Here is an 18860-nt window from a genome sequence, read left to right on the forward strand (position 1 = left end):
AGTCCTGTAATAGTCACTGTGCTTCCTCTGTAAAATATTACAGTCAGTATTCAGTAAAGACACAGTCCTGTAATAGTCACTGTGTTTCATGTATATAATATTACAGTCTGTGTTCAGGAAAGACACAGCCCTGTAATGGACACTGTGTTTCATGTACAAAACATTACTGTCAGTGTTCTGTCATTAACAGTCATTAAGTTCATTAAGATTTAAGATATGACAACAGAGTTCATGTTGTGCCCTGCACATGGACAGACACTCAGACGGGCTCCCTTTTGGTTAATGAATTATTTTATTATATTCTGCTGAAAAACAAACTGAAGATGGACGAACAGGTATCAAAAGCCCCCCTGGTCGCAACAGTGATTGTGGTGGACAGTTGGACCAGTCTTCGCTGGATGCTGGTCTTAGTTGCTGGCCATGGTGCTGGTCAGCCAGGTGGTGAACCGGCAGACCCTGGTGTAGACACCTGGGTGACCCTGCTCAGCACAGCCATATCCCCAGGACACCACACCCTGGAGCTGACCGCTACAGACCACTGGACCCCCAGAGTCACCCTGAGAGAGAGAGACAGAGGTTAATACAGACACACTGACTGGACACTCCAGTACATTAACACTGCACTGAGAGAGAGAGAGGGGTTAATACAGACACACTGACTGGACACTCCAGTACATTAACACTGCACTGAGAGAGAGAGAGGGGTTAATACAGACACACTGACTGGACACTCCAGTACATTAACACTGCACTGAGAGAGAGAGGGGTTAATACAGACACACTGACTGGACACTCCAGTACATGAACACTGCACTGAGAGAGAGAGGGGTTAATACAGGCACACTGACTGGACACTCCAGTACATTAACACTGCACTGAGAGAGAGAGGGGTAAATACAGACACACTGACTGGACACTCCAGTACATTAACACTGCACTGAGAGGACAGATGGTGTGCTGGGCTGGTCAGTACCTGGCAGGAGTCCTTTCCTCCCTCCAGGTATCCGGCACAGAACATGGATGGGGTGATCATGCCAGGGTAGGCCTTGTCACAGTCCTGTTCGGACAGGATGGGGATGTCCAGGCACTGCAGCCTGTCTCCGCTCACTGAGGGAGGGGCAGACAGAGCAGAGAGTGAGGAAGGAGGCTCAGCTCTGAGGCCGAGGCGCTGGGGCGCCCCTAGAGGGCGCTGGCGTCACTGCTTCATGGTCAGTGGCTCGCGGGCCGGACGGCTGCTCACCCGAGCTCATGGTGTTGCCCCAGCCGGACACTCGGCACATGGTGCCCGCGGGGGCGCAGCTGGTGGGGAGGGGCACGGGCTGGATGTCGCTGTCCAGGGTGACGGGGCTCTGCAGCTTGATGAGCATGATGTCGTTGTCGATGGTGTAGGGGTTGTACTCGGGGTGGCGGATGACGCGCGACGAGGAGATGAACTGCTCCGTCCCCTCGTTCACCCTGATGTGGTGCTCCCCCAGGCGCACCTCTATACGGCTGTGGGGGCGACAGGTCAGTCAGGGTGGGCGGGCAGGGGGCACACAGAGAGAGAGACAGGAGGGTGATGCCCCCTGACTGAGAACTGCAGAGGACGTCCTGTAACACACTGTCCTCCTGGCACACAGGCCAGAGACCAGAGTGACCGAGTCACACAGAGGCCAGAGACCAGAGACCAGAGTCACACAGAGACCAGAGACCAGAGTCACCGAGTTGCACAGAGACCAGAGACCAGAGACCAGAGACCAGAGACCAGAGTCACACAGAGACCAGAATCACCGAGTCACACAGAGGCCAGAGACCAGTCACACAGAGGCCAGAATCACACAGAGACCAGAGTCACCGAGTCACACAGAGGCCAGAGACCAGAGTCACACAGAGGCCAGAGACCAGAGTCACCGAGTCACTGAGTCACACAGAGGCCAGAGTCACACAGAGACCAGAGACCAGAGTCACCGTGTCACACAGAGACCAGAGACCAGAGTCACAGAGTCACACACAGAACAGTCAGGTATCAGACACAGACAGGTATGCGAATACAGAGAGACAGGTACACAGACAGTCAGGTACAGCGACACTCACGATTTGTAGCAGTGCGCAGCCGACACCACCCACTGTGCATTGACCAGGGAGCCCCCGCAGAAGTGATACCCAGCGTTCAGAGACACCTGCCAGGGCTGGGAGTGGGGCTGACACTCATACCCCCCAACAATCTTATCATCATCCAGGGCAGCTACAACACAGAGAGAGAGGGGTTAATACAGACACACTGACTGGACACTCCAGTACATGAACACTGCACTGAGAGAGAGAGGGGTTAATACAGACACACTGACTGGACACTCCAGTACATTAACACTGCACTGAGAGAGAGAGGGGTTAATACAGACACACTGACTGGACACTCCAGTACATTAACACTGCACTGAGAGAGAGAGGGGTTAATACAGACACACTGACTGGACACTCCAGTACATTAACACTGCACTGAGAGAGAGAGGGGTTCATACAGACACACTGACTGGACACTCCAGTACATGAACACTGCACTGAGAGAGAGAGGGGTTAATACAGACACACTGACTGGACACTCCAGTACATTAACACTGCACTGAGAGAGAGGGGTTAATACAGACACACTGACTGGGCACTCCAGTACATTAACACTGCACTGAGAGAGAGAGGGGTTAATACAGACACACTGACTGGACACTCCAGTACATGAACACTGCACTGAGAGAGAGAGGGGTTAATACAGACACACTGACTGGACACTCCAGTACATTAACACTGCACTGAGAGAGAGAGGGGTTAATACAGACACACTGACTGGACACTCCAGTACATTAACACTGCACTGAGAGAGAGAGGGGTTAATACAGACACACTGACTGGACACTCCAGTACATTAACACTGCACTGAGAGAGAGAGGGGTTAATACAGACACACTGACTGGACACTCCAGTACATTAACACTGCACTGAGAGAGAGAGGGGTTAATACAGACACACTGACTGGACACTCCAGTACATTAACACTGCACTGAGAGAGAGGGGTTAATACAGACACTGACTGGACACTCCAGTACATTAACACTGCACTGAGAGAGAGGGGTTAATACAGACACACTGACTGGACACTCCAGTACATTAACACTGCACTGAGAGAGAGGGGTTAATACAGACACACTGACTGGACACTCCAGTACATTAACACTGCACTGAGAGAGAGAGGGGTTAATACAGACACACTGACTGGACACTCCAGTACATTAACACTGCACTGAGAGAGAGAGGGGTTAATACAGACACACTGACTGGACACTCCAGTACATGAACACTGCACTGAGAGAGAGGGGTTAATACAGACACACTGACTGGACACTCCAGTACATTAACACAGCACTGGGAGAGAGGATAATTCTGTACAGATATATCACATATACATATATATATCATAGATGTTAATATTATTTTATAGTGTCCCTCTTTAACCCCTTCTCAGTAAATTTTTTAATCTCTCAAGTAAGCCGGTTCTGATAGTTCTGATGGGGTGCCAGTTCTGCCCCCTCTGTCCCGTTACTCACCAGCAATGCCGGCCAGCAGGAGCAGAGCCAGAGTCCTCATGATTCTCTATGGATGCAGATCAGCGATGAGGCCGGAGTCGGGATTCGCTGGCAATTATATGGAGCACACGCTGACCCCCCCCTCCTTCAGACACGCCCCCGCAGCACCCTGTTCAGCCCAGGGGCCTTGAGATTAGCCTCAGGGTAATTATTCATTAACTGCCCCCAGGTAACACCCTGCACGTTCCCACAGACAGACCTGCCTTCTATTCCAGGCCTGGCGATCCTTGTGTGTGGAGCTTGCATGGCCACCTGGGTTTCCTCCCACAGGCCAGGTCCTCTGTGGGCAGGGGGAGGGGGGCAGTCTGAGTGTGGGGTGTCCCTTCGCAGGAGAGTGATTCTGGGGCTCCCAAGTGTCTGGGGGACAGGGCTACATGGATCATCGCTGCATGAAGTGAGGCACCCCCCCCCCCAGCTCACCATTCACCCCCCAGTCACCAGCTGGAGTCCTGCTTAGACCCACACTGGCGCTGGGCACAGATGAAGGCACTTCATCGCCCCTGTGGGGCACATGGGATCTGGATTATGAAACTGTTGATGGCAAAAAAAATCTCATGATTAACAAGAATTCCTTGCATTTACTGTATACAGCGCTTCCCATAAATCACTTCACATACAAAGAGGACCTGTCTCACACCCTGCTGAAGAGCAGCCCCACCTGGGAGACACACAGGGGTCATTCTGCACCAGCAGCCCCACCTGGGAGACACAGTGATCATTCTGCACCAGCAGCCCCACCTTGGAGACACACAGGGGTCATTCTGCACCAGCAGCCCCACCTTGGAGACACACAGGGGTCATTCTGCACCAGCGGCCCCAGCTGGGAGACACACAGGGGTCATTCTGCACCAGCGGCCCCACCTGGGAGACACACAGTGGTCATTCTGCACCAGTGGCCCCACCTGGGAGACACACAGGGGTCATTCTGCACCAGCAGCCCCACCTTGGAGACACAGGGGTCATTCTGCACCAGCGGCCCCAGCTGGGAGACACACAGGGGTCATTCTGCACCAACGGCCCCACCTGGGAGACACACAGTGGTCATTCTGCACCAGCGGCCCCACCTGGGAGACACACAGGGGTCATTCTGCACCAGCGGCCCCACCTGGGAGACACACAGTGGTCATTCTGCACCAGCGGCCCCACCTGGGAGACACACAGTGGTCATTCTGCACCAGCAGCCCCACCTTGGAGACACACAGGGGTCATTCTGCACCAGCGGCCCCACCTGGGAGACACACAGGGGTCATTCTGCACCAGCGTCCCCAGCTGGGAGACACACAGGGGTCATTCTGCACCAACGGCCCCACCTTGGAGACACACAGTGGTCATTCTGCACTAACAGCCCCACCTTGGAGACACACAGTGGTCATTCTGCACTAACAGCCCCACCTGGGAGACACACAGTGGTCATTCTGCACCAGTGGCCCCACCTGGGAGACACACAGGGGTCATTCTGCACCAGCAGCCTCTCTGCACACCGATCAGGGGGAGGAGAGAGAAGCTGCAGCACCAGGTGGATTAAGGCAGAACTGTAGGGAGGACAGCCTGTCCAGTCCAGAGTGGGGTTCAGTCAGGACTCTGGGTTTGACACCCCACTCTCAGGACCAGTGTCCTGGGACTTGTAATGGCCCCGTGCTCAGGACCCCAGTTTAACACCTCCTGCAGCACAGTGTGTGTATTCTGGACCAGAGGGAAGAGAGCGCCCCCTGCTGGTCCCCCTGCGCCGCTGACAGCAGCAGCCTGGTGTTCCCCAGAGCTCCCTGTCCTCAGTCCTGGCCAGGCCCAGCCCTGCAGAGCAGGCCAGGGTCCAGTCAAGCGCATCATTTCCTGAATTCCAAGTGTCTTTTATGGATCCCAGGTCTCTCAGTTGTTCGGTCCCTGATGGTGCAGCCCGGCCCGGGCGGGCAGGCTCAGGACAGGTGTGCGGAGCAGCCTGGTCACTCGGGAAGCTGAACTCAAGTGAACCCAGGGGCCTGGAGATACTTTATCAAGTCTGACGCCACGTTCCGAAAACACAGGGGCCTTGAGGCCCCGCTGAGCGAGAGAGAGGGACGCACCTGCCCCCTTCCCACCGCCGCGGGCAGCTCTCCAGCCACCGCAGGGCCAATCAGAGGCCCGCGAGCGGGGAGGGATCCGCAGGCCGCGCGGATAAAAGCCCCGGGTTCCAGGAGAGAGACTCTCATCCGACAGGACTGTGATTACGAGCAGCCATGAGGGGTCTGGTTTTCATCCTTCTTCTGGGAGCTGTGGGTGAGTTGGACCAGCACTAACGTAGAAAGTGTCATAACGATTTAAACTAATTAATCTCTCTCAGTGCAGTGTTAATGTACTGGAGTGTCCAGTCAGTGTGTCTGTATTAACCCCTCTCTCTCTCAGTGCAGTGTTAATGTACTGGAGTGTCCAGTCAGTGTGTCTGTATTAACCCTTCTCTCTCAGTGCAGTGTTAATGTACTGGAGTGTCCAGTCAGTGTGTCTGTATTAACCCCTCTCTCTCTCAGTGCAGTGTTAATGTACTGGAGTGTCCAGTCAGTGTGTCTGTATTAACCCCTCTCTCTCAGTGCAGTGTTAATGTACTGGAGTGTCCAGTCAGTGTGTCTGTATTAACCCCTCTCTCTCTCAGTGCAGTGTTAATGTACTGGAGTGTCCAGTCAGTGTGTCTGTATTAACCCCTCTCTCTCTCAGTGCAGTGTTAATGTACTGGAGTGTCCAGTCAGTGTGTCTGTATTAACCCCTCTCTCTCTCAGTGCAGTGTTCATGTACTGGAGTGTCCAGTCAGTGTGTCTGTATTAACCCCTCTCTCTCTCAGTGCAGTGTTAATGTACTGTAGTGTCCAGTCAGTGTGTCTGTATTAACCCCTCTCTCTCTCAGTGCAGTGTTCATGTACTGGAGTGTCCAGTCAGTGTGTCTGTATGAACCCCTCTCTCTCTCAGTGCAGTGTTAATGTACTGGAGTGTCCAGTCAGTGTGTCTGTATTAACCCCTCTCTCTCTCAGTGCAGTGTTAATGTACTGGAGTGTCCAGTCAGTGTGTCTGTATTAACCCCTCTCTCTCTCAGTGCAGTGTTAATGTACTGGAGTGTCCAGTCAGTGTGGCTGTATTAACCCCTCTCTCTCTCTCAGTGCAGTGTTAATGTACTGGAGTGTCCAGTCAGTGTGTCTGTATTAACCCCTCTCTCTCTCAGTGCAGTGTTAATGTACTGGAGTGTCCAGTCAGTGTGTCTGTATTAACCCCTCTCTCTCTCAGTGCAGTGTTAATGTACTGGAGTGTCCAGTCAGTGTGTCTGTATTAACCCCTCTCTCTCTCAGTGCAGTGTTAATGTACTGTAGTGTCCAGTCAGTGTGTCTGTATTAACCCCTCTCTCTCTCAGTGCAGTGTTAATGTACTGGAGTGTCCAGTCAGTGTGTCTGTATTAACCCCTCTCTCTCAGTGCAGTGTTAATGTACTGGAGTGTCCAGTCAGTGTGTCTGTATTAACCCCTCTCTCTCTCAGTGCAGTGTTGATGTACTGGAGTGTCCAGTCAGTGTGTCTGTATTAACCCCTCTCTCTCTCAGTGCAGTGTTAATGTACTGGAGTGTCCAGTCAGTGTGTCTGTATTAACCCCTCTCTCTCTGTGTTGTAGCTGCCCTGGATGATGATAAGATTGTTGGGGGGTATGAGTGTCAGCCCCACTCCCAGCCCTGGCAGGTGTCTCTGAACGCTGGGTATCACTTCTGCGGGGGCTCCCTGGTCAGTGCACAGTGGGTGGTGTCGGCTGCGCACTGCTACAAATCGTGAGTGTCGCTGTACCTGACTGTCTGTGTACCTGTCTGTCTCTCTCTGTATTCGCATACCTGTGTCTGATACCTGACTGTTATATGTGTGACTCTGTGATTCTGGTCTCTGGCCTCTGGCCTCTGGCCTCTGGTCTCAGGTCTCAGGTCTCTGGCCTCTGTGTGACTCTGTGACTCGGTGACTCTGGTCTCTGTGTGACTCGGTGACTCTGGTCTCTGGCCTCTGTGTGACTCTGTGACTCGGTGACTCTGGTCTCTGTGCAACTCGGTGACTCTGGTCTCTGGCCTCTGGTCTCTGGTCTCTGTGCAACTCGGTGACTCTGGTCTCTGGTCTCTGTGTGACTCTGGTCTCTGGTCTCTGGCCTCTGTGTGACTCGGTCACTCTGGTCTCTGGCCTGTGTGCCAGGAGGACAGTGTGATACAGGACGTCCTCTGCAGTTCTCAGTCAGGGGGCATCACCCTCCTGTCTCTCTCTCTGTGTGCCCCCTGCCCGCCCACCCTGACTGACCTGTCGCCCCCACAGCCGTATAGAGGTGCGCCTGGGGGAGCACCACATCAGGGTGAACGAGGGGACGGAGCAGTTCATCTCCTCGTCGCGCGTCATCCGCCACCCCAAGTACAACCCCTACACCATCGACAACGACATCATGCTCATCAAGCTGCAGAGCCCCGTCACCCTGGACAGCGACATCCAGCCCGTGCCCCTCCCCACCAGCTGCGCCCCCGCGGGCACCATGTGCCGAGTGTCCGGCTGGGGCAACACCATGAGCTCGGGTGAGCAGCCGTCCGACCAGCGAGCCACTGACCATGAAGCAGTGACGCCAGCGCCCTCTAGGGGCGCCCCAGCGCCTCGGCCTCAGAGCTGAGCCTCCTTCCTCACTCTCTGCTCTGTCTGCCCCTCCCTCAGTGAGCGGAGACAGGCTGCAGTGCCTGGACATCCCCATCCTGTCCGAACAGGACTGTGACAAGGCCTACCCTGGCATGATCACCCCATCCATGTTCTGTGCCGGATACCTGGAGGGAGGAAAGGACTCCTGCCAGGTACTGACCAGCCCAGCACACCATCTGTCCTCTCAGTGCAGTGTTAATGTACTGGAGTGTCCAGTCAGTGTGTCTGTATTAACCCCTCTCTCTCTCAGTGCAGTGTTAATGTACTGGAGTGTCCAAGTCAGTGTGTCTGTATTAACCCCTCTCTCTCAGTGCAGTGTTAATGTACTGGAGTGTCCAGTCAGTGTGTCTGTATTAACCCCTCTCTCTCTCAGTGCAGTGTTAATGTACTGGAGTGTCCAGTCAGTGTGTCTGTATTAACCCCTCTCTCTCAGTGCAGTGTTAATGTACTGGAGTGTCCAGTCAGTGTGTCTGTATTAACCTCTGTCTATCTCTCTCAGGGTGACTCTGGGGGTCCAGTGGTCTGTAGCGGTCAGCTCCAGGGTGTGGTGTCCTGGGGGTATGGCTGTGCTGAGCAGGGTCACCCAGGTGTCTACACCAGGGTCTGCCGGTTCACCAGCTGGCTGACCAGCACCATGGCCAGCAACTAAGACCAGCGTCCAGCAAAGACTCCAGACACCATCGCCTCTCGGACTGGCGCCGCCCGCTGGGAGTGTCCCCATGGCGCCAGGGACGGTGCGACACATTGAGTTGAATAAATGATCTGACCTCAGTTTCCTGTCTCGAGTCGTTCTTCATTGACTCTGGTCAATAGTGTGAAATAACCCAGTGTCGGGGTGCACAGCTCCCTCAGCCAGGAGTATTATACCCGCAGTGTTGGGGTTCACCACTCTCTCAGTGAGGAGTGTTGCACCTAGTGTTGGGGTTCATAGTTCCTTCAGTGATGGGTGTGAGGCAGATGCAGGCAGACATACGCAGCCACACCCAGCCACACGCAGAGTCACGCAGAGTCACGCAGAGTCACGCAGAGTCACGCAGAGTCACGCAGAGTCACGCAGAGTCACGCAGAGTCACGCAGAGTCACGCAGACAGGCACACGCAGCAGAAACAGGCAGACAGGTAGACGCAGCAGAGTCACGCAGACTCACGCAGTCAGGCAGACGCAGCAGAGACAGGCAGACGCAGCAGAGACAGGCAGACTCACGCAGTCACGCAGACGCAGCAGAGTCACGCAGACTCATGCAGTCAGGCAGACGCAGCAGAGACAGGCAGACGCAGCAGAGACAGGCAGACTCACGCAGTCACGCAGACGCAGCAGAGTCACGCAGACGCAGCAGAGACAGGCAGACAGGCAGACGCAGCAGAGCCACGCAGACTCACGCAGTCAGGCAGACGCAGCAGAGACAGGCAGACGCACGCAGTCACGCAGACGCAGCAGAGTCACGCAGACGCAGCAGAGCCACGCGGACTCATGCAGTCAGGCAGACGCAGCAGAGACAGGCAGACTCACGCAGTCACGCAGACGCAGCAGAGTCACGCAGACGCAGCAGACGCAGCAGAGACAGGCAGACAGGCAGACGCAGCAGAGCCACGCAGACTCACGCAGTCAGGCAGACGCAGCAGAGCCACGCAGACTCATGCAGTCAGGCAGACGCAGCAGAGCCACGCAGACTCACGCAGTCAGGAAGACGCAGCAGAGCCACGCAGACTCACGCAGTCAGGCAGACGCAGCAGAGCCACGCAGACTCACGCAGTCAGGCAGACGCAGCAGAGCCACGCAGACTCACGCAGTCAGGCAGACGCAGCAGAGCCACGCAGACTCACGCAGTCAGGCAGACGCAGCAGAGTCGCAGATGCAGTCGACGCGCTGTGGGAGAGACGCAGGATCCCCTCCTTCAAGCACAGACTCACAGACTCAGGGTGAACCACAGCCGTCTTTATTTCACACGTCTTGTATCCCACTGAAACCCTCAAGCCGGCGAGCAGCCCCGTGCCCCCCTGCGGCAGTGCCCCCCGGTGTCCGTGTGTGCTTGTGTCCGAGCTCCTGCGCTCCGAGACTCCCGGCATTCCGGAAGGCGGAGATCTGCGTCAGTGAGAACACAGGCAGGAAAGAGCCGGGCTGCCACAGAACCAAACACTGTAACTGGACCCCAGTGACCCGGCCCAGTCCAGAGCAGCCCTGAGGCCTCAGGGTGACTGGACCCCAGTGACCCGGCCCAGCCTGGGGCCTCAGGGCGACTGGACCCCAGTGACCCGGCCCAGCCTGGGGCCTCAGGGGGAGGTGCTGGCCCCGCCCTGGTCCCTCTCCTCCCGATACCCGCGGAGAAGCACGTTCAGCAGCGTGTGCTCACTGTCCGGCCGCCGCGTGATCAGAGGAGGGTAGGGGTTACCCTTGTACTCCAGCACCGCCATCTTGGCCCGGTCCAGGTTCTGGCGGTTGGGGATCTGGAACATACGGGTATAGTGGCTATCCTGTCCCTGGAAACGGGGTACCAACACCTGGAAGAGTTTGGGGACCAGGTCCTTCTCCTAGATAGAGAGAGAGGGGTCAATACAGACACACTGACTGGACACTCCAGTACATTAACACTGCACTGAGAGAGAGGGGTTAATACAGACACACTGACTGGACACTCCAGTACATTAACACTGCACTGAGAGAGAGAGAGGGGTTAATACAGACACACTGACTGGACACTCCAGTACATTAACACTGCACTGAGAGAGAGAGGGGTTAATACAGACACACTGACTGGACACTCCAGTACATTAACACTGCACTGAGAGAGAGGGGTTAATACAGACACACTGACTGGACACTCCAGTACATTAACACTGCACTGAGAGAGAGGGGGGTTAATACAGACACACTGACTGGACACTCCAGTACATTAACACTGCACTGAGAGAGAGGGGTTAATACAGACACACTGACTGGACACTCCAGTACATTAACACTGCACTGAGAGAGAGAGGGGTTAATACAGACACACTGACTGGACACTCCAGTACATTAACACTGCACTGAGAGAGAGGGGTTAATCCAGACACACTGACTGGACACTCCAGTACATTAACACTGCACTGAGAGAGAGAGGGGTTCATACAGACACACTGACTGGACACTCCAGTACATTAACACTGCACTGAGAGAGAGAGGGGTTAATACAGACACACTGACTGGACACTCCAGTACATGAACACTGCACTGAGAGAGAGAGGGGTTAATACAGACACACTGACTGGGCACTCCAGTACATTAACACTGCACTGAGAGAGAGAGGGGTTAATACAGACACACTGACTGGACACTCCAGTACATTAACACTGCACTGAGAGAGAGAGGGGTTAATACAGACACACTGACTGGACACTCCAGTACATTAACACTGCACTGAGAGAGAGAGGGGTTAATACAGACACACTGACTGGACACTCCAGTACATTAACACTGCACTGAGAGAGAGGGGTTAATACAGACACACTGACTGGACACTCCAGTACATTAACACTGCACTGAGAGAGAGAGGGGTTAATACAGACACACTGACTGGACACTCCAGAGAGAGAGACGCACGTACCGTTAGCCAGAAGTCGGCCATTTTCATTGCCTTCTCATCAGTATCTCCTCTCTTGGCGAAGTCAATCAGCTTGAAGAACAGGAGGGAGGGAGAGAGAGAGAGAGAGAGAGAGAGGGAGGACCTTGAGACTGTGTCCTGAGTTTCATCAGGAGCTCACAGCTCCCGAACCCCTGTCAGACAGCAGCCAATAAGAGCGACAGCGACCTCAGGACACACGTGGGACCTGAGAGGAACCGTGTTAGCGCCTCTGTCGCAGAAAGGGGGCAGGGGTCGCGCTCTTGAACCCGTGAGGTTTGCTGCGGTTGCTGGCAACGTGTCTGAGGCTCTTGAGACGGTCAGCCCGCAACAGCGACGGCAGGAGCGGTACTGCCAGCGGCGACCGTACCTTCTCGGCGTATATCCGCACCTCGTCGGCCCTCGCCCAGGTGGTCTCGATGCGCTCGTGTCGGACCAGGCCGGTCAGGATGTTCCTCAGCATGTTGATGCGGGACTCGGGTCCGAGCCCCATGCGTCGCCCATAGCGGCCGTGGGAGATCAGAGTCCGCAGGGACAGCCGCATAGCGAACTCGGGGGGCGAGGAGGTGAAGAAGAAGAGTCACAGTGGGCTGTGTCACGGCCTGACTAACTGAAGAGTGTATACTGTTTTTATTAAAGAAAGTATATACCGTATTATTACCTGGAGCCGGGACACTTAAAGGCGACTGACCTCCCTGCCTACAACACCGTGCGCAGCCATCTTGAGCTCCACTCGAAATCCTGTCCGTGTGGGAAACAAGGACTGTGGACCTAGAGAGCAACACGGCCCACTTTGCTTCCGATTAGGAAGGGCTGAAGGGAGTGAGGCTGCTCCTGCCCGTCTTATCACTATACCGCCCTCCCCTCCCCGATTTAGAAAAAACAGAGCGCCGCCTTCAAAACGCTCCGATGGGCGCTGTTGGAATTCATGCCTAACGAATGCCTGGAAATGTACCCTGCTGCTTCAGCACCCCGGTCTCATCCAGCCCTGGTCTGTGTTTCCGGAGGGGCAGAGGAAGACTGCTGCTCCACACCAAGCAGTGCAGCGCGCAAAGCTGTCCCCCCGGGTCAACAGGTTCCCCTGAGCAGAGTTCCTGTCAAGGAGAGCTTAGGAGCCCTTATCACGGAAAAGGCAGGGAAAGAGGAAAGTATTAGCAAGTTGGATAATCCTGTATCTATGCTTATTTATTAATTTATAGTTCTTCAACTGGAATTATGTTTTTCTTCTACTGTGATTATGTTTATTATATCTAGCTCTTTATGTCTATACCTATACCTGTATCTTACCTAGATCTCATTCAAAGTACAAAAAGGTTTATTGGCATGACCAATGAATTAAACTGTTGCCAAAGCAATTAACAGAACATTTACAATAAAAACATGTTATTAGACATTAACGTACATCACGTTAATCACCATATCTATAACGGTATCAATTTCTGTAACTGTATCTATATTTATATCCTTTGTACTTTAACAGTATCTCTATAAAAGGCAAAATGTTAAATGTGCAGTTCCTAGATTGTGCCACAAGGTGGCAGTGTAGCTACATTGTCTTCTCTTCCGCCCTGGAAAAGTTGGAAAAACTTTTTACTCCTGTACGATTCTCCAACTCTGTCTCTCTCTCCCGCCGTGTCTCTGTTACTCTCTGTTGTTCTCCCTCTCCAGGACATTGACCAGCCCTCCAGTGCTGGACAGGCCTGCAGGCACAGTGATCGGTCTCTACAGGACCAGGACTGGACAGGCCTGCAGGCACAGTGATCGGTCTCTACAGGACCAGGACTGGACAGGCCTGCAGGCACAGTGACCGGTCTCTACAGGACCAGGACTGGACAGGTCTGCAGGCACAGTGACCGGTCTCTACAGGACCAGGACTGGACAGGCCTGCAGGCACAGTGACCGGTCTCTACAGGACCAGGACTGGACAGGTCTGCAGGCACAGTGACCGGTCTCTACAGGACCAGGACTGGACAGGCCTGCAGGCACAGTGACCGGTCTCTACAGGACCAGCACTGGACAGGCCTGCAGACACAGTGATCGGTCTCTACAGGACCAGGACTGGACAGGCCTGCAGGCACAGTGACCGGTCTCTACAGGACCAGCACTGGACAGGCCTGCAGACACAGTGATCGGTCTCTACAGGACCAGGACTGGACAGGCCTGCAGGCACAGTGATCGGTTCTACAGGACCAGCACTGGACAGGCCTGCAGGCACAGTGACCGGTCTCTACAGGACCAGGACTGGACAGGCCTGCAGGCACAGTGACCGGTCTCTGCAGGACCAGGACTGGACAGGCCTGCAGGCACAGTGACCGGTCTCTACAGGACCAGCACTGGACAGGCCTGCAGGCACAGTGACCGGTCTCTACAGGACCAGCACTGGACAGGCCTGCAGGCACAGTGACCGGTCTCTACAGGACCAGGACTGGACAGGCCTGCAGACACAGTGACCGGTCTCTACAGGAGCAGGACTGGCCTGCCCTGCTCTGAGAGACACGCTGTTGTAATGACCCTCTTATAACCAGGATCTTTAGAGTGTGCACCTCAGGGGTACAACACCACTGTCCCAGCTGGGACCTGGACATGAACCCTTGCAGTCACAGGGACGGTCCTGATAATCACTCTTTCAACTCGGCAGTCTGAGTCTCTTTCCTGATGCCTCCAGGTGCGCTCGACAGCTCGCCTGATGACATCTAGGGGGGCTGCACACTGTTGGGGCTGGAGGGGATCCCCATGACCTGTAAAGCGCTTTGAGTGGAGTGTGCAGAAAAGCCCAATATAAGTGTGAGGAATTATTATTATTATTATTATTAACAAATAGGCCACTTAACGAGGTTAGCCAGTCATCTGCTTTAGCTGGCTCCCTTCATTCTCTCCCTCCTCGCCTCGCTCCTCAGCCTTCAGTCTTTCTGCAGTGTCCCTCGTGTCGATCCTGCGGGCCGGTCCGGTCAGCGTGGGGGCGCAGGGGGTCTGCGGGACTGTCACTATTGTCCCAGCACCCGGTGCTCTGAGGCAGGCTGCTGACTGACTGACAGCTCCTCGCTCCCCTGCACAGTGAACACGAGCTGGTCTGAGAGACAGAGCCATTCATCACCAGCCTGCTGCAGACCGAGAGAGACAGGGGGAGACAGGAGAGAGGAGAGACAGGGGGAGAGAGGAGGAGAAGAGAGAGGAGAGAGGGACAGAGAGAAAGACAGAGGGGACAGAGACAGAGAGAGGAAGGAGGACGTCTTGTCCATTCTCATCTGTTCTGACATGAAGTACCAGGAATTTCACAGTGGAACACTGAGGTCAGCTCAGGGTTCGAGCAGGGTGACCCGCAGGGGGACACAGCCAGGTCAGCTCAGGGTTCGAGCAGGGTGACCCGCAGGGGGACACAGACCCCTCAGGGCTCAGGGTTCGAGCAGGAGAATGCTGGCAGGGCTCTCTTGTCACAGGACAGCTGTGATCAGCGCTGGTCAGACCACACAGCCGCCAGTACTGTACAGCTGTAGCTGGCAGCCGCCCACTCTGCCTCAGCTAATTAAACCCAATTAAGCCAGTAAACATGGCCAGGGGCGCGAGGCCGGGGAGAGGGGTGTCTCCCGGCTCTCCGCACAGGAGCGCGATGCGCGACTCCAAACGCCATCTGGCTGCTGAGAACCCGCAGAATTAATCCCAGCTGCTGGACGGAGACGGATGACCACTGCTTGACCAACTGGTCCATTTCTCAGGCTCCACTTTTCTCTAATGACCAGCGACAGGCTCAACTGGGCTGCAGTGTCAGTCAGCGAGTATGAGAACTAATCTTCCCAATAAAGCTGTCTCTTCCCTCTCTCCTCTCTCTCACCACTCTCCCTCTCTCCTCTCTCCTCGCTCACCTCTCACTTCTCTCCTCTCTCCCCTCTCCTCTCTCTCTTTTTCACTCTCTTTCACTCATTCCAATGAGTTTTATTGTCCTGCCTGATGAAGTACCATGTTGTCAAAGATACAATTAACTCAACACCTACAGACACAAACACATCACAGGACATTGACACACAACACACAACACACAGAACATCAGTGAGAGACAGGCTCACTGTTCCTCAGGCTGTGGCCATCTCTTTCCTCCCTAATCCCTCTCTCCTCTCTTCCTCTCTCCCCCCATTCAATTCAATTCAAGGTGCTTTATTAGCATGACCCCTTCTCTCTCTCACGCTAAGTGGACACAGTCCGTGTGGCGATGAATGTGGGCTAAATCACAGTCTGGGTATTTATTTCTGTTTTTCATGCAATAATCAAAATTAAACTTAAAGATAAAATTATATTTCTCTCTATTTAGTTATAGCAGTTTTTAATCAATTTATTATCGACTGAGTGTCTTTACAGTTACTCTACAGCTCTGGTGATGATGAAGGAGTGTTAGTGTGAAGATACAGATGAGCTGGACTGAGTGTCTCTACAGTTACTCTACAGCTCTGATGATGATGAAGGAGTGTTAGTGTGAAGATACAGATGAGCTGGACTGAGTGTCTCTACAGTGACTCTACAGCTCTGATGATGATGAAGGAGTGTCAGTGTGAAGATACAGATGAGCTGGACTGAGTGTCTCTACAGTGACTCTACAGCTCTGGTGATGATGAAGGAGTGTTAGTGTGAAGATACAGATGAGCTGGACTGAGTGTCTCTACAGTTACTCTACAGCTCTGATGATGATGAAGGAGTGTTAGTGTGAAGATACAGATGAGCTGGACTGAGTGTCTCTACAGTGACTCTACAGCTCTGATGATGATGAAGGAGTGTCAGTGTGAAGATACAGATGAGCTGGACTGAGTGTCTCTACAGTGACTCTACAGCTCTGATGATGATGAAGGAGTGTTAGTGTGAAGATACAGATGAGCTGGACTGAGTGTCTTTACAGTTACTCTCCAGCTCTGATGATGATGAAGGAGTGTTAGTGTGAAAATACAGAGGAGCTGGACTGAGTGTCTCTACAGTGACTCTACAGCTCTGATGATGATGAAGGAGTGTTAGTGTGAAGATACAGATGAGCTGGACTGAGTGTCTCTACAGTTACTCTACAGCTCTGATGATGATGAAGGAGTGTTAGTGTGAAGATACAGATGAGCTGGACTGAGTGTCTCTACAGTGACTCTACAGCTCTGATGATGATGAAGGAGTGTCAGTGTGAAGATACAGATGAGCTGGACTGAGTGTCTCTACAGTGACTCTACAGCTCTGATGATGATGAAGGAGTGTTAGTGTGAAGATACAGATGAGCTGGACTGAGTGTCTCTACAGTTACTCTACAGCTCTGATGATGATGAAGGAGTGTTAGTGTGAAGATACAGATGAGCTGGACTGAGTGTCTCTACAGTGACTCTACAGCTCTGATGATGATGATGGAGTGTTAATGTGAAGATACAGATGAGCTGGACTGAGTGTCTCTACAGTGACTCTACAGCTCTGATGATGATGAAGGAGTGTTAGTGTGAAGATACAGATGAGCTGGACTGAGTGTCTCTACAGTTACTCTACAGCTCTGATGATGATGAAGGAGTGTTAGTGTGAAGATACAGATGAGCTGGACTGAGTGTCTCTACAGTTACTCTACAGCTCTGATGATGATGAAGGAGTGTCAGTGTGAAGATACAGATAAGCTGGACTGAGTGTCTCTACAGTTACTCTACAGCTCTGATGATGATGAAGGAGTGTTAGTGTGAAGATACAGATGAGCTGGACTGAGTGTCTCTACAGTGACTCTACAGCTCTGAGGATGATGATGATGATGATGATGAAGGAATGAGCCCTGGTCATTCCCCACCCTTTGCCCCCTCATGATGAAGAACTCAAGAAGCCCACTGACACTGGGACACTGGGCAGGGGAAACAGAGGCGGGTGGCCACTCCAGTGGGAGAGAGGGGAGAGAGGAAGAGGGGAGAGATGAGAGAGCGATGAAGGAGAGGAGCGAAGGGAGAGAGAAGAGAGGGCAGAGGAGAGAGGAGAAGAGGTGAGAAAGAGAGGGGGTGAGAGGAGAGAGGGAGGGGTGAGAGGAGAGAGAGGGAGAAAAATGAGAAAATAAATGACTGTAGAAAGATATGACGATAGACTACACACAGCTTTAAATCTAAAAGGGAATTCGCGACACACTCCGCCGATTTGTCACCCAGCTCTATAACGCTTTTTCTTTCTTTATTTATTCTCTCTGTTATTTCTTCCTTCTGACTTCCTCAAGACCTCTGTGCCCCCTGTGTCTTTAAACCCACAGAACAGGAACAGCAGAGACTCCCCTCTCTGTCTCTTTACATCTGTCTGTCTCTGTATCTGTCTCCCTGCCTGTCTGTCAGTCTGTCTCTCTGCCTGTCTGTCTCTTTATATCTGTCTGTCTTTGTCTGCCTGTCTGTCTGCCTGTCTGTCTCTGTATCTGTCTGTCTCTCTGTATCTGTCTGTCTGTCTCTCTGTATCTGTCTGTCTGTTTGCTTGTGTGTCTCTGTATCTGTCTGTCTCTGTGTTTTATAGATGTACCTGAATAAAGGTTAGGTGTAGCATCAGTGGAGGATTACCCTGGAATTTAATAATAATAATAATAATAATAATAATAATAATGAGGATGACGATGACGATGATGAAGATGAAGATGAAGATGTTGATACTCCGGGTCAGTAATTAAGGCGCTCCAGAGAGAGAGCAGGAGGAGCGCCGGACCAGTGCACAGGCAGAGAGCAGACCAGCCAGCGCACAGCTCCTTATTTAATTTAGACGCCATGTGAAAATCGATCCTGCCATTCGATACGAAATCAGAATCAGGACGATTAAGCGCAGGAAATTAACTCTGAAAATATTTTTGATGGAGTACCTTGTACTCTCCCTAGCAAATGGACTGCAAAGTGGAACAAATGACAGCAGGCTAGTGGCGGAGACAGCCGCCCTCCATCTTCCATTAACGGATAATAGGAAAGGTCCAGCCCCCAGCCCTGCTCGGCGGCATTAATCAAAACAGCCCGTATATGAAGATTTATGTCTCTG

General features: G+C 53.2%; 3 protein-coding genes across 3 annotated transcripts; 1 reads left to right on the forward strand and 2 right to left on the reverse strand.

The window, feature by feature from the left end:
- Positions 1-273: 273 nt before the first annotated feature.
- LOC148814995 (trypsin-2-like) lies at positions 274-3637 on the reverse strand. The gene is made up of 5 exons (XM_088905795.1): positions 3579-3637; positions 2074-2224; positions 1241-1491; positions 974-1107; positions 274-557 (listed from the first exon to the last, which is right to left on the reverse strand). Exons 1-5 carry the CDS (start codon positions 3616-3618, stop codon positions 408-410), a joined length of 726 nt encoding a protein of 241 aa, XP_088761921.1. The 5' UTR covers positions 3619-3637; the 3' UTR covers positions 274-407.
- Positions 3638-5809: 2172 nt separating this feature from the next.
- LOC148814996 (trypsin-1-like) lies at positions 5810-9049 on the forward strand. The gene is made up of 5 exons (XM_088905802.1): positions 5810-5870; positions 7239-7389; positions 7913-8163; positions 8297-8430; positions 8778-9049. The coding sequence occupies exons 1-5, from the start codon at positions 5831-5833 to the stop codon at positions 8925-8927; spliced, it is 726 nt and encodes a 241-aa protein (XP_088761928.1). The 5' UTR covers positions 5810-5830; the 3' UTR covers positions 8928-9049.
- A 1143-nt stretch (positions 9050-10192) lies between these two features.
- mrpl17 (mitochondrial ribosomal protein L17) lies at positions 10193-12679 on the reverse strand. Its single transcript, XM_088905466.1, has 3 exons — positions 12244-12679; positions 11859-11927; positions 10193-10806 (listed from the first exon to the last, which is right to left on the reverse strand). The coding sequence occupies exons 1-3, from the start codon at positions 12415-12417 to the stop codon at positions 10549-10551; spliced, it is 501 nt and encodes a 166-aa protein (XP_088761592.1). The 5' UTR covers positions 12418-12679; the 3' UTR covers positions 10193-10548.
- Positions 12680-18860: the final 6181 nt, after the last annotated feature.

This window comes from Atractosteus spatula, chromosome 25 (genome assembly GCF_055471065.1).
Source record: "Atractosteus spatula isolate fAtrSpa1 chromosome 25, fAtrSpa1.hap1, whole genome shotgun sequence".
Taxonomy (NCBI): Eukaryota; Metazoa; Chordata; class Actinopteri; order Semionotiformes; family Lepisosteidae; genus Atractosteus; species Atractosteus spatula.

What these genes read in the sequence shown, in the direction of transcription:
- LOC148814995 (XM_088905795.1), bottom strand. Translation starts at nt 3,618, where the DNA reads ATGAGGACTCTGGCTCTGCTCCTGCTGGCCGGCATTGCTG. An exon ending in CCTGCTGGCCGGCATTGCTG is followed by an intron (nt 2,225 to 3,578) that starts GTGAGTAACGGG and finishes TCTGTGTTGTAG; the next exon opens with CTGCCCTGGATGATGATAAG. An exon ending in GCTGCGCACTGCTACAAATC is followed by an intron (nt 1,492 to 2,073) that starts GTGAGTGTCGCT and finishes TCGCCCCCACAG; the next exon opens with CCGTATAGAGGTGCGCCTGG.
- mrpl17 (XM_088905466.1), bottom strand. Translation starts at nt 12,417, where the DNA reads ATGCGGCTGTCCCTGCGGACTCTGATCTCCCACGGCCGCTATGGGCGA. An exon ending in TGCGGATATACGCCGAGAAG is followed by an intron (nt 11,928 to 12,243) that starts GTACGGTCGCCG and finishes CTGTTCTTCAAG; the next exon opens with CTGATTGACTTCGCCAAGAG. An exon ending in TGGCCGACTTCTGGCTAACG is followed by an intron (nt 10,807 to 11,858) that starts GTACGTGCGTCT and finishes CTCTCTATCTAG; the next exon opens with GAGAAGGACCTGGTCCCCAA.
- LOC148814996 (XM_088905802.1), top strand. Translation starts at nt 5,831, where the DNA reads ATGAGGGGTCTGGTTTTCATCCTTCTTCTGGGAGCTGTGG. An exon ending in GCTGCGCACTGCTACAAATC is followed by an intron (nt 7,390 to 7,912) that starts GTGAGTGTCGCT and finishes TCGCCCCCACAG; the next exon opens with CCGTATAGAGGTGCGCCTGG. An exon ending in GAGGAAAGGACTCCTGCCAG is followed by an intron (nt 8,431 to 8,777) that starts GTACTGACCAGC and finishes TATCTCTCTCAG; the next exon opens with GGTGACTCTGGGGGTCCAGT.